Raw genomic sequence first — 22074 nt, 5'->3', positions numbered from 1 at the left:
AAGAAACAGAAAAATGACCTCGGAAGCACAGTCGGAGTGCAGCAGACATCACAATCACAGGAGAAGTGTAGAAAGACTCGGCAGCAATGTTTAGTTTGAAAAAGGTGAAATATGTATTCACATGCCTCAGGAAGGTCAGCTGAGGCCGTTTCTCCTTCTGCCACACAATGGACAGCAGGACATTCGGGTAATCATCTCTACGTCCCCGTCCCGTTATTTGAATATTGTATCCGATATGTAAACAAGCCTCTGTTATTGTGCTCGCTCTTGTCCCCGTCAGACATTGTGCCAGCCTCATTACCATGTCTGTCCAAGTATTCAAATATTTCCACCACTCTTCTTCTTCTTCTTCTTCTCATCAGGTTATTTCCATGGTAACAATGAAATGAGGTACAAATTGAAATTTTGACCTTGCGGCGGTGCTAAAGGGAAGTAGAAGAAAAATAACCAAAATGTTAGGAAACTGTCCCCTCGGGACGATGAATATTCACAGCGTGTTTCATGGTGGTGCTGGAGAAGAGGTTAGAGGTTCGAGAGAAACCTTCTTCTTGGGATGATTAATACTTCTTAACAGCCGATGCAAGTCTGCTTTTCTGCCTGCAGTGTGATGTATATTATCACACCTGTGAGCAAATATCATCGCACAACTACAAATGTCAAGAAAAATAATATAGAACAAAAGCTGCCAGTGGAAATCTGCTACTATGGTGCATGTTATGATAACTGGGCTACCTTTGAATAAAATAGGGAGACAAGAAACAATATAAACATCAATGAAATGCAACCAACAAGTCCTCCACCCTACATGAAGCTGATCTGTTCCTCCACTTTAGGATTGAATGAAATGAATGAAAAATACTTTATTTATCCCAGAAGGGAAATTCAATTGAGTTGAATTGGAGCAGGCAATGTTACAAACGACCTAAACACAAGGTCAAATTCTCTGTATGTGAAAACCTACTAGGAAACAAATTTGATTCTGGCTTCGACTCTGATTCTATGCTAAAAGTATATTAAGGTTTAGCCCATATATGACTTTCTTAGGTGAGTATCATTGTTTGAGTTAAGATAGGTACTTCTTTAAAGTTAGAGGAAAGAAATAATGCTAGCTGGAAACATGCAACAAACAGCTGTACGCCACATTAAAGTCAGATGTTTCATCAACCCCTCCATCCTCCCCGACCTCCTCGCTAAGCAAATTCACAGTTTCCGCATCCTCACTCGTCCCAGCGTCTTCTGTTCACACTGCTATAGGCACACATCTGCATTTTGTCGGATTATGTTCACGCTGAACACAGAAAAACAAACAAGGCAGTTTGAAACGCTGGCACAGCGCATAGCGAAGGCCTTCTGGAGAATTTAGAACTTCCCACTGTGTTTGGGCACCATCGATGGAAATCATGCACCAACGAAATCCCCTCCCAAGTCCAGCAGCGACCGCTTCAATTACACTATTTTAATGATCAATTATAAAGGTGCCAATGACGGACAAGCTGCTCACACAGTCTTTCCTTATAACAAGCATTTACTTTGGACGCTATTTGCTTTCCTGGCACATGTGCAGTCCGTGTGGTCACAAATTTTGGGCTCCACACAGTCATCCGCCGAGGACTCGGGCAGCTGAGAATATTTCTGTCACGTGGACCGCTGCATGAGGGCGGAAAGCGTGCATCGGCCTTTAGGGGCTTGTTCCTACAGCCGCTAGAGGGTGCAGCCGCTTGAACGTAAACATACTAGCTGCATTCCAAATCGCTCACGTTTTCTGTTTCCTTTCACCAAACACTGTTGCATACTGGTGCATGCTATACTACTTTAACATTGTTTTTCTTTTCTTTTTTTTTCTTTTTTTTTAAATGCCATGTTTTGGACTCATGACTTTTATTCTTGTTAATTTGTATTTACGTACATATACAGGTATATATGTATACAAACATACATACCTGATGTACTCGTATTTATTTATTCTACCTATTAACTGTGTTTTCCCTGTTTGTGTCTGCCTGTTTTGACTGCAGCATGGGTGACTAACCCAAGACAAACTTCCCACGCCAGGGACAATTAAGTTAATCTTGAATCTTACTTTGTCATAATATTGCGCCTGAAGCTTTAACCGTCTCGGTCATATATCTGTCGCAGTCTGTAGTGTAGCTGTCATCTGATTAAAACTTGTTTATACTTGTGCAAGATACCATTCCTATGTATAAGGATCGGGGGGTCAAAATGGCCAGAAAAGCATGCCAAGGTCCAACTGGGTGTCGTATAAAATTCTGGTGTTCTTTGTAAAAGAAACTATGTCCTGGGACGTACTCATTTTTTTCGGGCGTCCTACATAGTGTGATAGCTCGGATATTGGAACACCCTCTGTTGGGCATTTGCTCAAATTACTGACTCTGTGTCATGCAACCACAAAAAGTTACTGAACAATGAAAAAGAGCACTTGCTCCTTATAAATGACTAAACATGAAGACACTAAAAGATCATCCACTGTGGTAGAGTACAATAAGTTCCTTGAGAAATGAACAAAAACAAACACGACTGAGGGTTGTGAATCTGAGCTGAATTCTTCCAGCTGGATTTCATTATGCTGTTGCAACACACTCTCTATTCCTGTGTATGTGGGGGGGTGGGGGCACTAGGACCCAGGGCGAAGCTGGCCAGTCCAGGTGAGAACAGCTCACCTGTTAAGAAAAGGATGCAACACAGGTGTCATGTTTTATTCCTGCTCCGGTGATCACACCTGTGCGGACACGTCTTTGGTAAGCCAAGCGGACTCTTTGTTTAATTACATCTAATTTGTTCATTATGGTAATGTAATGATGAAAAATCCACCTCCAGGTATTGATTTCTTTTTTGTGTAATTATGTAATTTTCTGACTTTTTAAAATGCATTATTAGAGACAGCTGATTGAAAAGCGCATTGCGGGCTGTAGAACATACTGTAACCATTAAAAAAGATGAATGAAAAAGAATATATATTTTTTTCTATAACCCTTCATCTGAAGTGATGCTAAACACAACTGCACACCCTGTTTCTTCATTTCTACCGCTGCGCGCACTCCACAGCCTGCTCTCTGACGCGCGCGTAAAAGGGGGAGTGTTGCTGTCCGTGAACGCGCTTGACAATCTGAGCGTGTGCCCGTGAGAGCCGGTTAAGATAACAACTAAATGGGTGGGGGGGAACTGCCACTTTAATGCTCCTTAATGCTGCGTTCAGGGGCTGCTCGTAAACCCCTCACTCAAAAAGAAAGTGTCTGGCTTAGCGGAGCTTTGAAGCGCTTGTTGTTGGAATGATGAAAAGAAGTCTTAATTAGAGATACAGGATGAGGAGATAAAATGAAGCTTCTTTTTTTAAATAATTGTGATGATTTTGTAGATTTGACAGAAAGTTGCATCCTCTCGTGCAACAACTCTCTTTAGTGCATTGCCTTTTAAAACTTTTCTGGACACAGAAAGGAAGGAAAAAGTCTAATACGGCAGCAACAGCAGCGCCTAAACATGACACCACAGATGTTGCAAACAAAGGAACAAAGAAAATAAACCGTGTGCCTTCCAATTTAAATTATTTAGAAACAGAATCCGGTGCGTTTGGGGATTGATCTTTGGAGAGATGCACCAGTCTTGTTTTTTAGTTTGCATCGACGCACAGGAACAAAACACGATCGTAAAAACAAACGCACTTGCGAGCAGGTAAACACCCACGCCCTAAAATTTACGAAAATTTTCCTCTCTGATACTGCGCGCCGGTAACGGCGCACTTGCGAAGAAATCCGAGGTTGCCTGTGGTCCCTGAAGGTATCATCTCCTGTTGCTCCGAGAGGAGGCAGGCCGGTGATTTTCCACTGCCTGTATGTAGTCCCCCCAGACTCTCCCCCTCTCTGGTGAAAGACAAAGGTCAGAAAGAAGCTTATAAATAGGCTAAAATATAGGCTACCGACGCGTCCAGCCCTCAGTCGCTCTCACGGACACAGGAGGACACGGACAAGACGAAACGGACAAGGGACCGCGCTCAAAGGACATTAAAAGGACAAAAAATAATCTACAGAATCACACCAACATAGCAGGTAAACGAATAACGACATCCTCGTTGCACACCTATAAAAGCAGGGGAGGGATGATCGCGCTGCTTTCATTCATTTTCTCCTCATTTTTAATTTTTTATTTTAATTCAGAATTTCTGCTTTTATTTGCATCTTTGACTGAATGACAGTTTTTTATTTATTGCAAACAAAAAAGAGCAATTAAGAAAAGTTGACGAGCATCTCTAGGTGAGAGCAGTTATTTCCTTATTGGAGGTTTTAGGTGATGGCAGCGTGCATGCAGGGATGTGTTTCCTGATGGGGAGGCTGTAGATTTGGGTTTTCATTTAAAAAAAAAAAAAAAAAAAGGCTGTTTCACTCGCTGAGCGTTCATTGATTCGTGCGCTCAGGAGGACACACTGGTGGGTTTGTATTTTTTAAATTCAGCCTGAAATGTTCTTGTGGGGGTTTTTTTCTGTATATTTTATTTTTATTTTCTAAATGTATCCTCATGTCTCTTTCATCCGTTAGATGCAGACTGTTCTCACATGCGTGCGTCAATTGTCTCCAAGGGATCTTTAATGTTTAATCAATCATTACCATGTGCTTGTTTCGTGTGTCTTGCCTCGTTGAGGATGTGAAACGGTCTATTCTTTATACATTTTCAGCTCCTCATTGGCGATTTTGTTCCATATATGCACACGTTCACGCAGTCTTTGTGTCTTTCTTCAATTATTTTTACGTGCGTAAAGATGCGCTTTTTTGTTTTTTGTTATAAATCAAACGACATAAAAAAAAAACGCACGGAGATCATTCTGACTCTATCGTATTGACTTTATTTGGATCGATTCCGTTGCTCAACTGTTAAAGAAAGGGGAAGTGAGGCGCTCGGAGCGGTGAGAAGGCGGAGATGCTCGCCTGTCACTCGACATCGTGCGCTGCTTCTCCTCAACCACGAGTCTCCCTTGCGCTCTCTCTCTCCGTCTTCTGCGCCTATGTCTCTCTCCCACTCTCTCTCTCTGTCTGTTTCGAGTACCTCTCTCTACCTTTGTTTCGCTTCCTCTTTTTTTTTCTTCTCGTGTTTAATTTCGTCTCTTTTTTTGGCCTCGGTGATGAAGCGCGTGTCACAATGAAGAACAGATATTTAGAGCAGTTTTAAAAATACGCAGAAAAAAAAGCCCCCCCAAAAAAACTGCAATTATTGACGGTGTGTTTTTGGATTATTTAGCCAAATCTATGAGTCAATATGTTCTTGACACCACATGGAAAGTAAATGCAGTCTGTTTCCACCACCTACAACACCTAAAATAAGGCATGCCATCTTTTTTTTTTAAATGCATCTCAAAATGTGATTTAATTGAGCAATGATTCTGGTGTTTTTTAACTGATGTGTGGTTTCCATGTGTCTTATAAGCACTGAAAAAGGAGGAAACGGGCCTTGAAAGAGCCTCAGAGTGACTTGAGCAGGGTTGAGTTCTGTTATTAAGTAGTTTGTTCCGTTTTTGGATCAGTGTCAGTTTTGGAAAATTACCCAGAGTTGTTGACATCCAGAGTCTAGCAAACCTGTAATGGAATTTCTTCTTCTTTTTTTTTTTTTTTACTGGCAGTGAGTACAAACTGTACAAAACATCCAGGCAGGAGTTCGAGAGAGAGAAAAATAAAATGAATTTAAGTTCCTATCAAGTCATTTATACAAATTGAATCAAAGATCGCTGAGCCCCAGTGGATTAAATAAGCTGTTTCAGAACTGAACGTAGAGCCAAGAAACTGCTGTCTGTTGCCATCCCTTGTTTTGAGGATGTTTGACGTTGCATAGAGGTTAGACTCACATGTGGATCTGAAGGGTGATAGTTGTGTTTTTTTTCTTATTTTCCAGTTGCTATATGCTGCTATTATGTCCCCAACACAGCAGGAAGTTAGTAATTTCCCCACATGTGCAATTTTGTCAAGTTGGAAAAATCCCTGAAACAGCATTTGAAGTTAATAAGATCCTTCCCTGCAACACAGAATGAAGAAGTTTTTGTTGGTTGGCAGCAAAACATTACCACGCATAGTTAGAACTTAATGAACCCGCTGAAGGCGTCAGAAACTACGTGTAGGATCAGTTTTGAGGGGAGCTGGTGGGGTTAAGCCTCAGAGGTGGATGACACCGACTGGCGGTTAAGGCGGTGGACTCGGACGTCCAACTACGTTGTCGCTTCTGTGTGAGCCTTCTCGCTCTCGGCCCCGAGTTTAATCTAATCTCGGCTGCCGAAGATTCCTTGTCGAGATGATTTGTAACACCGTTTTGAATCCGTGAGCTCAGGATCACATCAGAGACAACGCGTCCAGAGACACACCTCAGGGCTGATTACAATGCCGCCTTTATGGCAGCATCTGATGCAGTTAATTCCCAAGACCGGGCTCGAATGTGACACGTGTGGCGGAGAGCATCGATGGGAGCCGATCAGACGAGACCAATAAATCAGTGAAAGACTCCCGTCGAAGGTTGCATGATACCAGACTTGGTAATCCTCAAGATCCTTTGGATCACTTGTGATGTGCAACAGGACATTTGAGGGGAAAGGCTTTGAGTCAAATGTTTGCAGACGTAACAGCTGGTCGTGGAGTAGATGGATTTGATAGCTGGTGTGTTGAACCAAATGGACACTTATGTAAGTAAAAAAAAAAAAAAAAGTCGTGGAATTTTGCAGTTTCTGAGTTTGTCTTGCTGTCAGTCTGTGAGCGCAGCGCTGAAAGTTACTGTGTTGACTGCAGGCGTGTTTGTTGTTAAATGATTTATTAAGTCAGTAACTTGAGTTTAGTGGAAAGTAAGAGTTTGTGTGTGTGTGTGTGTTTGGGAAAGTAAGCGGCGAAATCTCAGCCAAAAAGCACGGCAGCGTTCCCAGTTGAAATCTGAGAGAGTGTCTACGGTGACACGGTGGATTAAAGCATCACTCAGTGTCGCCGGAGCTGCTGTCAAAACTTTTATGACCGCGTGTCCTTGACTTTGGCTCCGGCCGGACCTTCGCTGCCACCGTATATATTAACCAGCATGAACCACTGACCCACATAGACCCTCACACACACACACATTAGAGCTCGGCGTCCTCGCTGTCATTAGAGCTGCCCCATTAATCTTGTGTGATTTCGTATAATTGTGTTACACTTGTAGCTTGAACAGCTAATAAAAGCAGATTGCAGCTTTAAATGATTGTATTTACCATTTCGGCGGCTGAAGGTGAAAGCAGTAAAGCACCTGGCACCGGAGTCAGACTTAATGTTATTAAAAGGAAGAGCAGTTGTTTTCGCAGCCCGATGCCAGGAGCACATCTTTGTGATGGAAGTCAGCCAGTTTGATGCAGGATGAGAGTGTGACAGAACAGCGTCCCCCTTGTGGCCGGCGGAGCCATTTACAAAGATGTTGTTGGATTGGTTTTCCTAAAGCGTGCATCAAAAGTGCACCACCAGAACAACTAGAAATAAAACAATTAGTTTGAAAAGACAAATTTTATAGAAACTTGAATTTCATCTTGGCTTTTTTTTTTTTTTTTTAAAGCCAAGCTACTGGTTTGGTGAATCTGTCAATGAAGCCATATGTTGATTTTTCTTATTCAAAAGCTGCATTAAAAATACACAGATCATCAGAGCAAGCAGAAGTCCGAAACAATAACTTATTTAAAGGAGATGTTTCATTAGAAGTCTCATCATTTACAATTCCATTCAACAGACAATGTGCTGTAGTGAAAGAGCTCCACAAGTGGGCGGACCTCGGGTCAAGATCGTTTCCAGCACAAAGACAGAACTGTCAAGTTCATGTTCAAGGCAGCGTGAATGGAAAAAAAACTCCCAGAGGTGCTCAGAATCATGGGAAATGTAAAGGTCTGCGATTTCATGAACCGCGAATCGATGCTTTGTCAAGCTCGTCAATGTTAATAATTCCTCACGACGCGGGATTTTGGTTTTGTGTTTGAATAAGCGCGACGATTTCAGTACTTTTTGTACTTTGGGCTCTGTTGAGTCACTTAGAAAAATCAGTTGCTTTGTTTTTTTTATTGCTGGCGAGGAATGTGTCGACAAGTTCGCACCTGTAAATACTGAGATATTGATGCTGAGTACTATTTATGCAAATTTGCAGACGTAAATCTTAGTCACTACGTTCTATGTTCCTCTGATGGCATGTAGTCGAAGCCAAATGAGGCGATTGTGGTGAAAGTTGCTGAACTCCAAAATCAGTCAGCAGAGGAAATAAAAGTTAAATATTGGACTTAAAATCCCCCGGTGGAGACAAATTCAACCCCAAAATCAACGTTAATGCTGCTCCCATTGACTGTATCCAAGGTGACCTGTTCATAGTTTTCCTGAAGAACATCTTTGAAGCTCAACTCAAACCTTAAAACAACCTAAACAAGTGACTCTTGTTATAATTTATTCCCTGTATATATGCCATGAAGAGAGAAGTTAGCTGTAGGGATCCAAACTACTCTTGGTACCAGACGGTAAACGTGTTTATTTCTGCTGTGAAGTTGATTATTTTAACATGGAGGTCGATGGGGATTTACTCGGTTTTGGAGGCAGCCTCAAGTGGTCATTTGAGGGACTGCAGGTTTTGGAACTTTTATCTTTCGGTCTCCGAGGTTGCCATGCGGTTTCCTTGCTAGCTAATGGATAAAGGTGTGCAGAACAATGATGAATCTTTAATTTTTGTAGCATCACTTTGCGAAAGTACGGCATCAGTTTCCCTCATGTGTCGAGGTGCTGAAACACAACGATGACTATGTTTTCATCGACACAATCAATCAATCAATCTACTAGCGCCCTCCAGGAGCACAAAGAGCTTTTTTTTTTGTTAAAATGGACAAAATAATAGAAGTTCATACTTGAAATGCTGATTGATCGCCATCTGCTGACGAATCAGGAAAGTTCGTCTTGTTTTTTTGTTTTTTTTTGGAGTCACTCAAAACTCATGACTCAGATTTACTGGCAGCTGAGTATTTTCTGATTGGATCATCAGACTGAACATGTGAAATGTCCAAGTGTGCAGTTTGTACTTCCCACATATCTGGTACGACATGTCGGCGCAACAAAATGTTCCTCAACAACCAAAATAACAGTCGGAGTTTGGGAAATTTGGACGCCAGAGCCATGCTAATGCTACACAATTTGATATTACTGATGGTTTCATGAGAACACATCAGGCTGTACACAGTGTAGACTAAAATGTTGGGATCTCTGTATAGACAGTGTGTGCAAACAGAGCTAAACCGTCCAGATCTACGATAGCTTGTAATGCTAGAATGTGAAAAACAAAAGCTCGCAGGAATCAACAGCGACTGTTGACTGTGGTTACGTAAGACTCGACGGTATGCACCTCTGGTTTTCGTTAACTTTTGCTCTTCCTGTTATCTCTGCTGCAGTTTTTTTTTTTGTCTTCCACAAGCTTAGTCATGCTTATTCTGATGCTCCCTTTTTTTTCTTCTTCTTCCTAAATTCAAAGAAACGCTGTGCTGTGTTTTATCTTTATCAGTCTATTTTTACTGCTATCTTCATGTGACTCTCACATTTTGACACCTTCTGCGGCGGCTTAATTCTCAGTAACCGGCGTTTGTGTGCCTCTCCTTTTTCTTCACATTCTCGCTCAGTTAATTTTTAACAGCTTTCATTCACTCTTTCACTTTGTCCCTGTGTTTCACAAACGTCTCCCTCTTGTTTTCTCTCCCTCCCCGTTCCTCTCTTTGTTTTTCTCTGGCACATTTTCGATTTCTCTGAAATGAAAGTGAGAGGAAAAAAAAGGGGGGACAAGGAGGTGTGTGGAATAAAATGAGGCTGATAAAAATGAGGCCGAGGCACGGAGATGCGTAGTGGAATAGATCGGAATAAATATTAAAAGCATAAATGAAGGAGTGGAAGGTAAAAGAGTGGAGAGAAAAAAAACAAGACACCAGGGGAAGAGGGTGTAATGGAGATGAGGAGATGGTGAAAAGAGAAACGCTGGGAAGAAGGAAGAGGAGAGACTACGAGAAGGAGCTGATTAAAAAATAAGTGACACAGGAGGGAGAGGGTGAGTGAGCTGAATAAAGAGGAGCAGAAGAGGCAGGAGGCGCTGAGAGGCAGCGGAGGAGCAGAGGATGATGGGAAATATGATTTATAGTACAGGACCAAAGAGGGAAGACGGAGGAGCACCACTTTTCTGCAGCATCTGAGCCTCAGAGATTCCTTGCGTAACATAAAGTCTGTTTGGAGGATTGGAAATTTAAATTGGATTGTTTAACCAAATAATCTGCTGCAGCCGGCTGCGAAATAATCACATCTGCCATCTTTTAAATCCAGTGATTCCAATCACTGTTGGTAAACTAATAAGCTGGAGGAACGTTACATTGACGAGCTGTTAAAACAGGAGGAGAGTGGAAGGAGATCGGAGGATGAAGATGAGGAGAAGGAGCAGAAGATTTGGGGCGGCGGAGGAGAAGTGAAAGAAATGTGGAGCAGAGGAAGAGAGGTGGGGGGGGGATGAGATGAGTGGATTTAATAGGCGGTCAGCCCAGTGGAAATGTACGTGGTCTTAAAATAGGAGAGTGTGTTATGTAAGCGGTTAGGGAGTGAAGTAAGTGTGTGTGTTTGGTGCTGGCTGGGTTCTGAAGTCACTGCCTTCCAGTCCAGAGTCTGGGTCCAGTGATCACACACCCTCACAAACATGGAGCGCCAGACAACGAGTCTCTGTTTCACACCAAGCTTCTGGCCTGAGCTTTGAATCGTCCCACAATTCACTGTGGTTCCCACGACCGGGGCTCGCTCTCCGGAGGTCGTTTTATTACAGCCAACGATATTTGCTGCTGATACATCACTGCGGAGCCTTTATGGCGGTAACTCTTGATTGCCTTCACACCTTCGATGAGTAAACGCAACACTTCACGTGAGAGCTGCTCGTGACGACAAGTCTTGAAATCTTCTTTTCTGGGGATTCGGCGCAAGCTTCTTGAGGTGGAGCTCTTTTCTTGGGCGGACCAGCTTTGGCAGCTGCGGCTGTTCGTGCTCGCCACTCGGTTACATCAATTTTCCACCACTTATCTGGGTCCAGGTTTGCAATGGAAGCAGACTACACAAGGTAGCTCCTATCCCTCTCACCCACATCTCTTCCTGGAGGATCTTGAAGCGTTCCCAGGGCAGACGACGTATACAGTCCTTTTTTAGCGTGTTCTTGGTTTGCCCGTTTTAATGCGCCTCCACTGGGAAGCAATCCCAATTCCATTCAACTCAATGGAGCATCAGTTCTCCTGTGATTGCATGAGGTAAACACCCAATCTCTAGAGGTAAGCCCCACCACCTTGCAAAGGAAACTAATTTCATGGTTCTCCGAAGTATATCGTCTTGCATTGGTAATGTTATTTTGGTCATTGCCCCGAGCTCATGACCATAGCTGCCCGCCTCGTTGGTCATGTGTTTATGCACCGAGTTAGTCAGCACTGATCTTGTGCCACAACCCCATGGCACAAGATCCCTCAGCACAAGGCTCAGTAACAGACACATGCTATGTCTTGACATTGTTGGCCTTACAAAGACTGCAGCTTTCTCAAACTTGAGGCCTGCGGCGACTATTTCTCCAACAATGCAAACGAGATTGCAGCACTAGCAGTAGCAGCGCGGCAGTAAAATGTACATAGCAGGTATACATGCATCATGTGCTTGCCCTCCAGCAGTCAGCAGAGCATCGTAGGTGTTTACTGAGTGAATGTAGCACAGCTGCAGTACAAGATTTCAATCCTGTGACGCGCTACTGGAGAGTACAGTCAGAAAAGCTTTGATAAAGGTTGAAGGAGGACGCAGAAACAACAAATGTTATATTAAATGATGCACGTTCTCTCTTTAATAATTCACTTTAATGTACATCAGCATTGATTGTGGATCTTTTTTATTGATCAGCTGCAGCATATCTCATTATGTTTCATCATCTGACTTTAATGTTTTAACATTTGTTTGCTGATGACACCCTACTTTATACTGGTGATCGCCCTTTTAGCATTAGTAGTAGCATCACCCAAAGCTTAGAAATGCCGCTACCTCCATAAATTAAGTGATGCATTAATACATGTTCCCTAAATTCATGCTCATATGAACATATGCTCGGGCCTTTTATCATAGCAGACTCATTCAAATGTTTGGGCCTCATAAAATTAAATATCCGAGCACGTTGCAGTGTTACAGGGTTTCCTCTTATGCCTGATACACTGCAGCTGGATTTCTTAATTCAATGTGTAGATTCACTTAGATACTGGAAGTAATATCGCTGTCTGCTGCCGTTAAGAGTTTGTCACAGACATAATGGAGTCCACTGTCTCTCCGAGCAGGAAGTACTTGAGCGCACACACTGGTATGTACGGCGTACACACCAAGCAAATGCTTTCAGTTTCCTCTTAATATTTTTTAATTAACTGTCTGCAGGAAGTTAGTCATGAAGACAGATATGCGTGCGAGGATGTCACTGTGAAATCATTAACTTATGTGAAGGAACCTGACACGCATTACGAGATAAACTGCAGATAGGCGCATCCTCACGCCCAGTTATGGAAAGAACTGGCGGAAAAATAAGCTAATGTTGGTTCTGTCTGCGCAACGACAACAAACGGCAGCAAGAAAAGTTGATTTGAATGGTCGGATAAAAATAGCGCTTTCAGAATAAGACAACATTTTTTGAAACAATGGATGGAAAAACAAAAGCGTGCGCCTGCAGGCAGCGACAGAACAGGCCACAGGGGATTTATCTGAAACGTGGTATTGTCCTCGATCTTGCCCTCTGTAAATATCTTGCTGAAAGTCAAATTGAGAGTGAATGAATGGGAGAGACAAAGGGAGAGTCGCTGAGGGCACAGCAGCCTGGCAGATGGAAAGAGATAAAGACATGACATTTTCCACAGTGACAGACATCTGCTGACTACTAAGTATGTCTGTCTCTCCCCATGACTCTCCCTCTCTCTCTCCCTCTCTCATGGTCATTGTCGGGTGGAAATTTACAGCTATGGTTGTGGTACATTGTGACCCTGATCGCTTTAATGCCTGGATGTGAGCTATATTAAATAGTTTTAGAGAGAAAGGGCAGAGGAGGGAAGAAGAGTTTAGTTTATAGGGCTCATCTCTCTGTTAAAATGTCCGTAAACATCATACAAGACCCTACAGCCTCATTGTAAACCATTAAATCGGTGTTTTGACAAATTTTTTTCTCCACCTCTGAGAGCATTTTGTGAAAGTAGATGGCTTTGTCGTGTATTTTGTTTGAACTGAAACAACCGGAGCAGTCATTTGGAGTTGGACCAGCTTTTACTAGACTTTTTTATAAAGATGGATAGAAACTGAACGGATCTTCCTCGTAATTCGCAACTATTTTAATAGTTACAAAACAGATGATCGGCAGGTATGTGATGTTACCAACCTGTCACTCAAAGCAGCCACCCTGAGTTTAAATTAAATCAAAATTATGCAGAAATGTAAGCGTTACTGCAGTTTAAACGGGTGACTTATATGAAAATCTGCCTCCTGTACAGTTGTCATGAACAGGAAAGTTAACTATAGAGACCAAAAGCTTTTTTAAAGCAGGCTGTAAACATATTTATTTCTGCTGCAAAGTTGGGCATTCTTCTATAAGAATTGACTTGCTTTTGGAGTCAACCTCAAGTGGCCATTTGAGGAACTGCAGCTGTTGGCTTATCGGCTTCGTTTTTTTAACCCACACTGCTTGCAGTTCACGTAAAGGTGCAAACCTAGAGTTAACTTGCATCAGAAAGGCTTCTCATGGGGCTTACTCCTTAATGTAATGGGAGATTTTTTTTTAGGCTCTGAAATTAACAACTCTAGCTTTGAATCACATCCAAAGTGGAGTGTAACCCTAATCTGTTGACAGATTTCAACTGCCACTGACTATCACTGTTGTTACTTGCCACACCCAGGGGCAAAAACAGAAAAGTCCTTCTCCTACAGGGGTGCAAAGACGCTCAGAACTGCAAATAACCACAAAAACAGAAACGAGGAGTTTGTCAACTCCAGAGTCAGCTAAGATTTTAACACCCTAGAAGGAAATGGCATCATGTTTACGTCAAAGTAAAACAGACTTGTGACAAGTAGTCTCCTGTTTGACAGGACCTCAGCTTTATGAAAGAGCTGCACAGCAACCGTGTGAGTTTACGAGCTGATTGTACGAACATTACCGTATAATTAAATCTCAAACTGTAGACGAGCTGCTGTCTCTGGCTTTGCAAGTTCAGTCGTACTTTCACTTTTGGCCCCGAGGCTTCTGGTAGACCCCTAAGTCAATAATGTTCAATCATAATAAAGTAAAACTTGTACATAGTGTGCATACATGTAGAGTTAGTTGTATAGCACATTATTTGGTTTTGTGATAAGTGTCTAATTAGGGAAGCCAAGAATGTGCTTAGTGGTTCGATAATAACACTGTGAGAGTTTCCACAGGCGGTGAGCGTGATTGAGGGAAGCCTAATTTCTATCTGCGTGCTGCCACTCAAACCTCGTCTTTGTAAATTTATCATCGAGGCAAACTGGTGAGATTCAAGTACAGGTCGGTTTGTCAGGGACAGCCTAAGGTGGTGGAGTCAAACAAGATGTTGTTAATGGAAGCTATCTGAGTCACAGAGGATGCTGTTTCAATTTACATTTATCCTGCTGCCACATCAGGTTAATGGCCAACGATTATTATATACGTTTTTGTTTCTGGGCAATATTTGTGTCTTGAGGTTGCAGGTTTGTGTCCTTTTTTTTTATTATAGCTGGCAGCTCAGTCTGAACCTACATCTATCCTGAAGTTGACTTTCATGGCCGCCTTCACCTCCTTATTGAGTGAGGCAGAAAGTAATCACACTTAAGTCAGGGGCACAGACAAAAGTCACTTCATCAGGTAGCTTGCCAGCATAGATTTCCAGCTCTCTCAAGGTAAATGTTCCCTCCGGATATGTGCGAAAATGACTCTGCTTTGAGAAATAATTTGTGTTGATATGGTTAGTTTATTGTTAGAACTTCTCACGTCTGCACCTCCTCACTGAGCAAAACTGTCCAGAATATATGAAATATATTCTTGTACAGTATATAAAATAAGTAGAATTATTCATTACACTGAAAAAAACATTCTCGGGGCTTCATGTTTCCACCAGACCAGGACTGGGTTATGACTTAGTTTGGATTCACTCTTGCAGAAACATGCCTCAAACGCAGATCTTTGGTGAGCACAGAAGGACTTTCCTCTTTCCACGGGAGAAATCTAAAGTAGTAGTCGACTGTGTCATGATTCTCCACGGTGTGGGTCAGACACCCACGAGAGCCAACATCAAATGAAACACACTTTTGAGAGGTTCGAGAAGGCAGAAACACAAAAAGGCTGCTGAATTTTTTTTCCAACCGGTGTTTGATCTTTTCTCTGTCTTGTTTCTGCAGAATGGCTCAAAAAGAGAAACTCCAGTGTCTGAAGGACTTCCATAAGGACACCCTGAAGCCATCTCCTGGTAAGAGCCCTGGCACCCGGCCTGAAGATGAGGCGGAGGGCAAACACCCCCAGCGGGAGAAGTGGGCCAGCAAGCTGGACTTTGTTCTGTCTGTGGCTGGCGGCTTCGTTGGTTTAGGGAACGTCTGGCGTTTCCCGTACCTCTGCTATAAGAATGGTGGAGGTAAGGCTATCAGTTCATGGGATATGATTCCTCTTGTTGCTTAAAACTGATGTGGGTGATCTTATTATGCGTGTGTTTTATCTCCTGTCTCCCGTCCAGGTGCGTTTCTCATCCCCTACTTCATTTTCCTGTTTGGCGGAGGTCTGCCAGTCTTCTTCCTGGAGGTCGCCCTGGGTCAGTTCACCTCCGAGGGTGGCATCACCTGCTGGGAGAAGCTCTGCCCCATCTTTACTGGTATGTACCTGCTTAATCGGACCCTCAAGCGTGCTCAGTATCGATCCTAAAATGGAAAACAAAAGAAATGGTTAGGATGGTGGTGAACCCAGAGCAGCAGTGTCAACGGGTGTTTTGTCCCATTGTGGCTGTGGAAACCCCTCACTTACCACTGTGCTTCGAAAACTACATTAATTGAGAAATAAAACCATTTAAAAATTACTGTTAAACTGTCCAGACTGCATTTCTAAAAATTTGGTTCATTCTTACCTCTCCAATAGCATTGCCTTTAGTTGCAGGATGCAGCTGTTTTCATTCAGAAAGATCTAAAAACCAAGCGTACCCGAGCTATTTAAGCACCAAACAGCAGATGGAAACAGCTGGTAACTAGCTGGTAAATGTATATATTGTAGGGCATTTAAGACTTTGGTTTTGTTTATCTTGTTTATTTTTACAGGGACAGTGCACAATTAAAAGTAGTAGTACCAGAGTTAGCTAGCGGCTAATTTGCATCTGTTGTTCCAGGGCAGGAGCAGAAAAAGAGAACAAACACAGAGCAATAAATACAGGACATAAAACAATACCAAATTAATCAGTGTGACATAACGAATACAATCTGTAAAAAAACAATAAATAAAAGGTGGAGATGGTGGAGACCAAAAACGGAGCTAAAAGAGAGCGACTGCTGCACTTAGATTCAGCAGGTGACCAGATGTATGACTGGATATGTGGTCATACTGTAATGTCAATGTAAAAAAATAAGATTACAATATGAAGCTTTCAATGTTTTTGAAACACTTCCTTGTAGAAGGTTTGGTCCACGCCAGCCAGTGGAAGCAGTACCTTGACTTATTTCACCTAAAGCCTTGTTCTGTCGCATGATTAGCATTAAAGTACAAATAATAGCATCCGTTGGGGGTCGTGTCCACCATTACCTCTGACTGTAGCCCCGCCCACCGCCACGCCCTCGGCGTATATCTCTCAGGCGCCGGAGCCGATAAACACACGGGCGCAGCGTCTGCAGCCGCTCTGACGACGGGTTTTGAATTTTTCCAGACCTCTGTTGTTTTTCACAGAGGAATGGCTGTGCACCATAAGGCTGAGTCACACCAGCCTCTCCTCCAATCAGACGGCTGAGACTTTACCCTGCAGCCGTTACCAGGCAACCGGGCCTGCACTGGTACACCAACACACTGAGGCCTCTATTCTGCTTTAACCTTCTCCAGCTCTCACCTTCTCGCCTGTGAAAACCTCGCTTCTTCCAAGAGAACGCGTTCACCTTTAGTTGTTTACCCATCAGTATTTTTTTTTTTCTTTCAGTCTCCTCTTTCCCCCCTTTAGGGCTCTTCTTTCATCATATTTCCTTCTTCTTCCTCCTCTCCTGAGCTTCCCCACTTCTCTTCCCAGTTCTTCTCACCTCCCTCTCTCCTCCTGTTCGCCACCAATAGCATGAATGCGTTCATCACTAAACAGGTATCTTTTTAATATTCATCCTCCAGCAGTCACTCACAAAAACCTCTGAATAAATTTACTTCTGCGAATCTGAGAAATCGCGACGGCTTGTTTTTGTTTCTCCATTTAATTATTTACTCGTGCCGCTACTCTGACTTTCGCGCACACGCCGGCCGTCTTTATTCCTTTCAGACACATTATCCTCTCGCCGTCTCGCACACACATGTACACAAACGCACACACGCACACACACACACACACATCGGAGACGGTGTACAGAGTGTCCCGAATCACACGTTGCTACGGCAACAGCGCAGCAACACATCAGAGAAAACGGCGAGAGAGAGAGAGAGAGGGAGGGAGATAGAGAAACGAAAAGAAGCAGAGCAGCGAGATCTGAGGAGAGGACAGATGGATTGATAAAGGCGGGGTGGTGGAAAAGGGAGAGAGAGAAATAAAGGTCGTAGTAGAAAAGAGGATGGATGGGGGAAAAAAAGAGGGGAAACGAGTGAGACAAAATAAAAGAAAGGACGAGAAGAAAGGTGGCATATGTCGTCTACGCCACTAGTTTTGGAAGCATAACTGTGTAGTTCTGTTATGCTAATGCGGCGTTATGGATCCCAACATCAATGAGGAGAGAGATAAGAGGGAGAGACGTGTGATTAGCCTGATTCCAGACATCTGAATCGCTGCCCACAGCTCCAATTTTTCAGGGATTGAAAATGATTTCATGTTGCGCCCCATTGAAACCAGCCGAGCCAATCAGAGCTGTGTAGGTGGAATTAAGAAACAGGGATGTCTTCTTCTTCTTCTTCTTTTTTTGTTTCCTGCGTTAGAGCCAGAATCCATTTCAAAGGAGGAAAACAGCAAGAAGTTTGAGGAGATCGGAGCAGTTTTTAACGGATAAATCACAACGTGTTACCGTGTTGACGAGGACAGAACGGATAAGTCGGTCAATACTGATTGGTTTAGCCAAACGGCACAACACAATGTCGGGCTGATTAACGAGGACGGAAACAAAATGGCAACTCAGACCTAAAGGTTGTCGAATCCCGTAAAAGAACCCGGCCCGCGAATAAGAGCCGTTTCCAGCAACAAACGCGGATTTGTTAGTTTTGGCACCCATGAATGAACACATATTGAATGACTGAGTAAATACGGAGAAAACACACACACACACACTTGGTGGATCGCAATTTAATCGCTAGGCAACGGCTGAAATCTCGCAAGATCACTTTTTTTTTCCCTTTTCTTCACAAAACAGCTTTCCTGGTGACTTTTAATATTGTCGGTGACGAACAGGGAGAGAAATGTTAAATGTGGACGAGCTGCTACGGGGAGAGATGAACAGCTGTAGAAGATGCAGTGCTTAATTGTGCTTTGACAAATACTTCAGTGTAACCCTCTAAACCCCATGCAGCTTGTTGGTGCTTCGGTCACATTTTTTTTTACTCACTCTGGGCTCATTTTTCACTGCGATATCAAGTCCTGCACCTCTATGGAAACAGCACAGACATGACTAGAAGTAGACAGATCTCAAAAACATGTTCTGTGCATTATGGCACAGTTATAAGGCCACAAATCAGCAATTTCTTTAGTTGTTTATTTTACAAAAACTGGAATCAACAGTTTTCCACATGTTGTTACTAAAACTGGAAAAGAGTTTATGCTATAGATATTTTACTGCTTGCATTTTTCATTAGTTTCCACACTTAGAATTCGCTTCTTCTGCGTGTGCCGTGTATACACAGCCTGCAGTTCATCCTAGCTCAGCTGAAAAGTCCTTGAATTTTTGCTATTTAGCTGTTAATCACAGCTGAGTCACTATTGGCTTAGTGGTTCCTCTGGTTATTGTTAATTTTTTTTTTTTTGCAGAATCTGGTTATCTGTTTTTAGTGATTTTTTATTTAATTTTTTATTTTTAAACGTGTAGAATAATGTGAATTTGAGGAAACGTCACAATTTTAAGCTCATTTTTGGTTGAGTTTTCCTGCAGAATGTCACGTCACAAATAAGAAGTTTAAAGACTGTTAAAATGTAAAAAGTTCTTTCTGTTTTTACAGTTACATAAATTGTGTAATTTCGATGATTTCTTTTTAAAAACCCGCCACCAGAGTTTGGGAGTCACAGGGTTAAAAAGGCCACTAGTAGTTACATAACCCCCGACAATAATATTACAGACCGCTCAATCCTCCACAGAGTCACAGCAGACATTTTAACATGTCATAACAGGGAGAGCACAGGGGCATTAATCATGGCTGTATTCCATTTATTGGATGTCCCGGCTTGCCGGGAGACTTAATGGAACTGAGCCATCATTAACGTTATTAATTCCACCGGTGCTTCTCCTGCAGTGACGAGCCAAAGTGTCTGCTGTGAAAAGGCTTTTTTCTTTTTTACTTTCCAAGCTGATTTTTCTTCTGGGAATCGCCTCGTGCAAAAGTGAAAAACATGTGTATAGATTTCTCCAACAGATTAATAACAAATGTAAACAAACGCGAGCGAGGTCGGCCGAGGTCAGCAAAAAGAGCGCGAGAAATGACATCATGGAGGAGGATTCATCTGTTTGTTTGATCAGCACTGTACCATGTGATCCGAGGAAGAGTGTGTTGCTCCGTGTGTGTGTGTGTTTGTGGATGTAAATGCTTGGCAGCTTCTAATTAGCCGAGTGATTAAAAGGACATGATGCGATGGCGAAACGGTTCACACGTTCACGTACACACTGACACACACACACACACACACACAAAAGACACACAGATGGCGAACGAGGCTCAAGAACTTTGTGTCGGATTCACGCTGACCGTTGGCGACACACACACAGATGGCCGGTGACGTTAAGAGACATTAATTTGGATGAGTGGCCTCCGTCGTCGGCTGTGCGCGTACAGAGCTCCTTCTGATATACTTACGAGGACCACCGGTGACCTCCAGCCTAAAGCCTAATGCACGTCCAAATCTCCGTCCAAATCCTGATTCCTACACCCGGTATTTGGAGGGGATTTTCTTGCCTTTATATCACTGTGTAGTAGGTGCATAAGAACACACACACACACACACAGATAGCCTTGATCCTGTGTGTGCCAGCTCTGCGTGGAGGCCAGCGCTGACGCAATAAAAGCCAGCTGATAACTGAACATGTCGGATAAAATTTAAATGCAGGGGAACGATAAACCGAACTAAAACACGATGGCTTGAGCTCCTGTACGGCAGCATTTGCAGTTTGCTCTCTGATACGTTCCTGGATTCAGCTGTAGCAGGTTTATATACTGTAAACGGCAGGATGTCTAAAGAGAAAGCATCCAAATCAGGGTAGCAGCACCTGACAGTCAAACATAGACATGTGGAGTCAGGATGCAGACTGTAGAAAGTAATTATCTCTTACCGTATTAATATGGAAACAGCACAGCCATGATTACAAGCAGAGAGAACTCAAAAATGGCTTTCTGTGCAAGTTTTGGTGTCAAAATCATTGAAAAAGAAGAAAATACCAAAGTTGAATTTCTTTTAATTCTATTTTACAAAATTGGAAAAGACCTGGAATCAACATGCACAAACATTTTCAGTTTAAAGTTTTAATTTCAATTTAAAAACTGGACATTTTGTTTTTACACTTAGCTGCACATCAGCTCTGGAAAGATGTTTCACCGTGCTGAATGCATCCTTCCACAACTCGCTCCTCTGTACGCTGGTTTAGAGTAATTTATTTGTGCTTTAGGCCATGTAGAATACTGTAATTTGGACAATTTTTTTTAAAGGTAACCTGTCTTTTAAACCCACCAGAGGATTCTGGGGAGTCAGAAGTTGAAAGATTCAGTTCAACAATTTAATCTCCTTGTAGTCCTGTTAAAAATAGTTTTTTTCTGCTATTTAACCTCCTAAATCTATATTTATTCATGCATTTTGTGAAAATGTTTTTGGATCTTTACAAGAATTTTAGATTAAATTTTGTGGGTTTGACTGAAGTTGACTCTGGAAGTATTAAAGACAAGAATCCTACGACCGCAGCACGGACAAACACCTACATCGGTTCATTTCTCAGCTGTGTTTACTGGCACAATAAGTTGGCAGACAAGGTTTCATTTCATTAAATGTGACCCTTGTTTCATCCAGAACTGTTGCATCCTGGGTTCAGGCCAAAAAAAACACAAAAAAAACAGCAAAACCCTTCCACTAAAGGGATAAAAACTTTGAGCCTTTTGGGAGGAAACAAAAAGAACAGTCATTAATCTGCCACAGTGGAACAAACCTCTTTTATCTTGTGTGATGCCGCAAGTTGAAGACCTTGAAAATGTTTATTATGTAAAACTGATACCGTCACCGAAAAGGCTGACGGCGGCGTGACCTTGGTGGCTCGCTGCCATGTCGCTGCGGCGCTCTGACGTCTTGTCGTGTCATCACCTTGACCTCCCTCCTCTTTCAGGTATTGGTTACGCCTCCATTGTGATCGTGTCCCTGCTGAATATCTACTACATCGTCATCCTGGCTTGGGGCCTCTACTACCTGTTCCAGGTGGGTTTGGGGGTAATATACTTCCACTTGAGTCCTAGCTAACTGGAGTGTTGGAGAAAAAAAAGACTGAATGTAAGCAGAAGTTGGTTATAAAGCTAAAGCTACCTTTAAACTTGCAGGAAGAGTTAATAATAGATGCAGTAATGGATGCATTGATGCGATCAAATAGTGATTAAAGTGTTGGACGCCCTCCAGTGAATCAGAAACGAGCGCAGCTAAGTTGTACTACAACTTAATGC

The 22074-nt window shown here is 42.6% G+C and overlaps 1 protein-coding gene across 2 annotated transcripts in view; it reads left to right on the top strand.

Moving 5' to 3' along the window:
- Positions 1–2699: 2699 nt before the first annotated feature.
- Positions 2700–22074, top strand: part of LOC103364884 (sodium- and chloride-dependent taurine transporter-like) — a 33615-nt gene continuing 14240 nt past the window's right edge. The window contains exons 1-4 of one of the 2 annotated variants that reach the window (XM_008292170.1): positions 2700–2756; positions 15429–15658; positions 15758–15892; positions 21747–21835. In XM_008292170.1, the coding sequence (XP_008290392.1) occupies positions 15430–15658; positions 15758–15892; positions 21747–21835 (453 nt within the window). In that variant the 5' untranslated portion in view covers positions 2700–2756; position 15429. Of the gene's footprint in view, positions 2757–3269; positions 4062–15428; positions 15659–15757; positions 15893–21746; positions 21836–22074 lie in introns of those variants that run through there. The other variant, XM_008292169.1, reaches the window with a different exon arrangement.

Source organism: Stegastes partitus, unplaced genomic scaffold (genome assembly GCF_000690725.1).
Source record: "Stegastes partitus isolate 25-593 unplaced genomic scaffold, Stegastes_partitus-1.0.2 Scaffold789, whole genome shotgun sequence".
NCBI classification, from domain to species: domain Eukaryota; kingdom Metazoa; phylum Chordata; class Actinopteri; family Pomacentridae; genus Stegastes; species Stegastes partitus.
The sequence above is the reverse complement of the archived record's forward strand: the minus strand, read 5'-3'. Positions and strand labels throughout refer to the sequence as shown.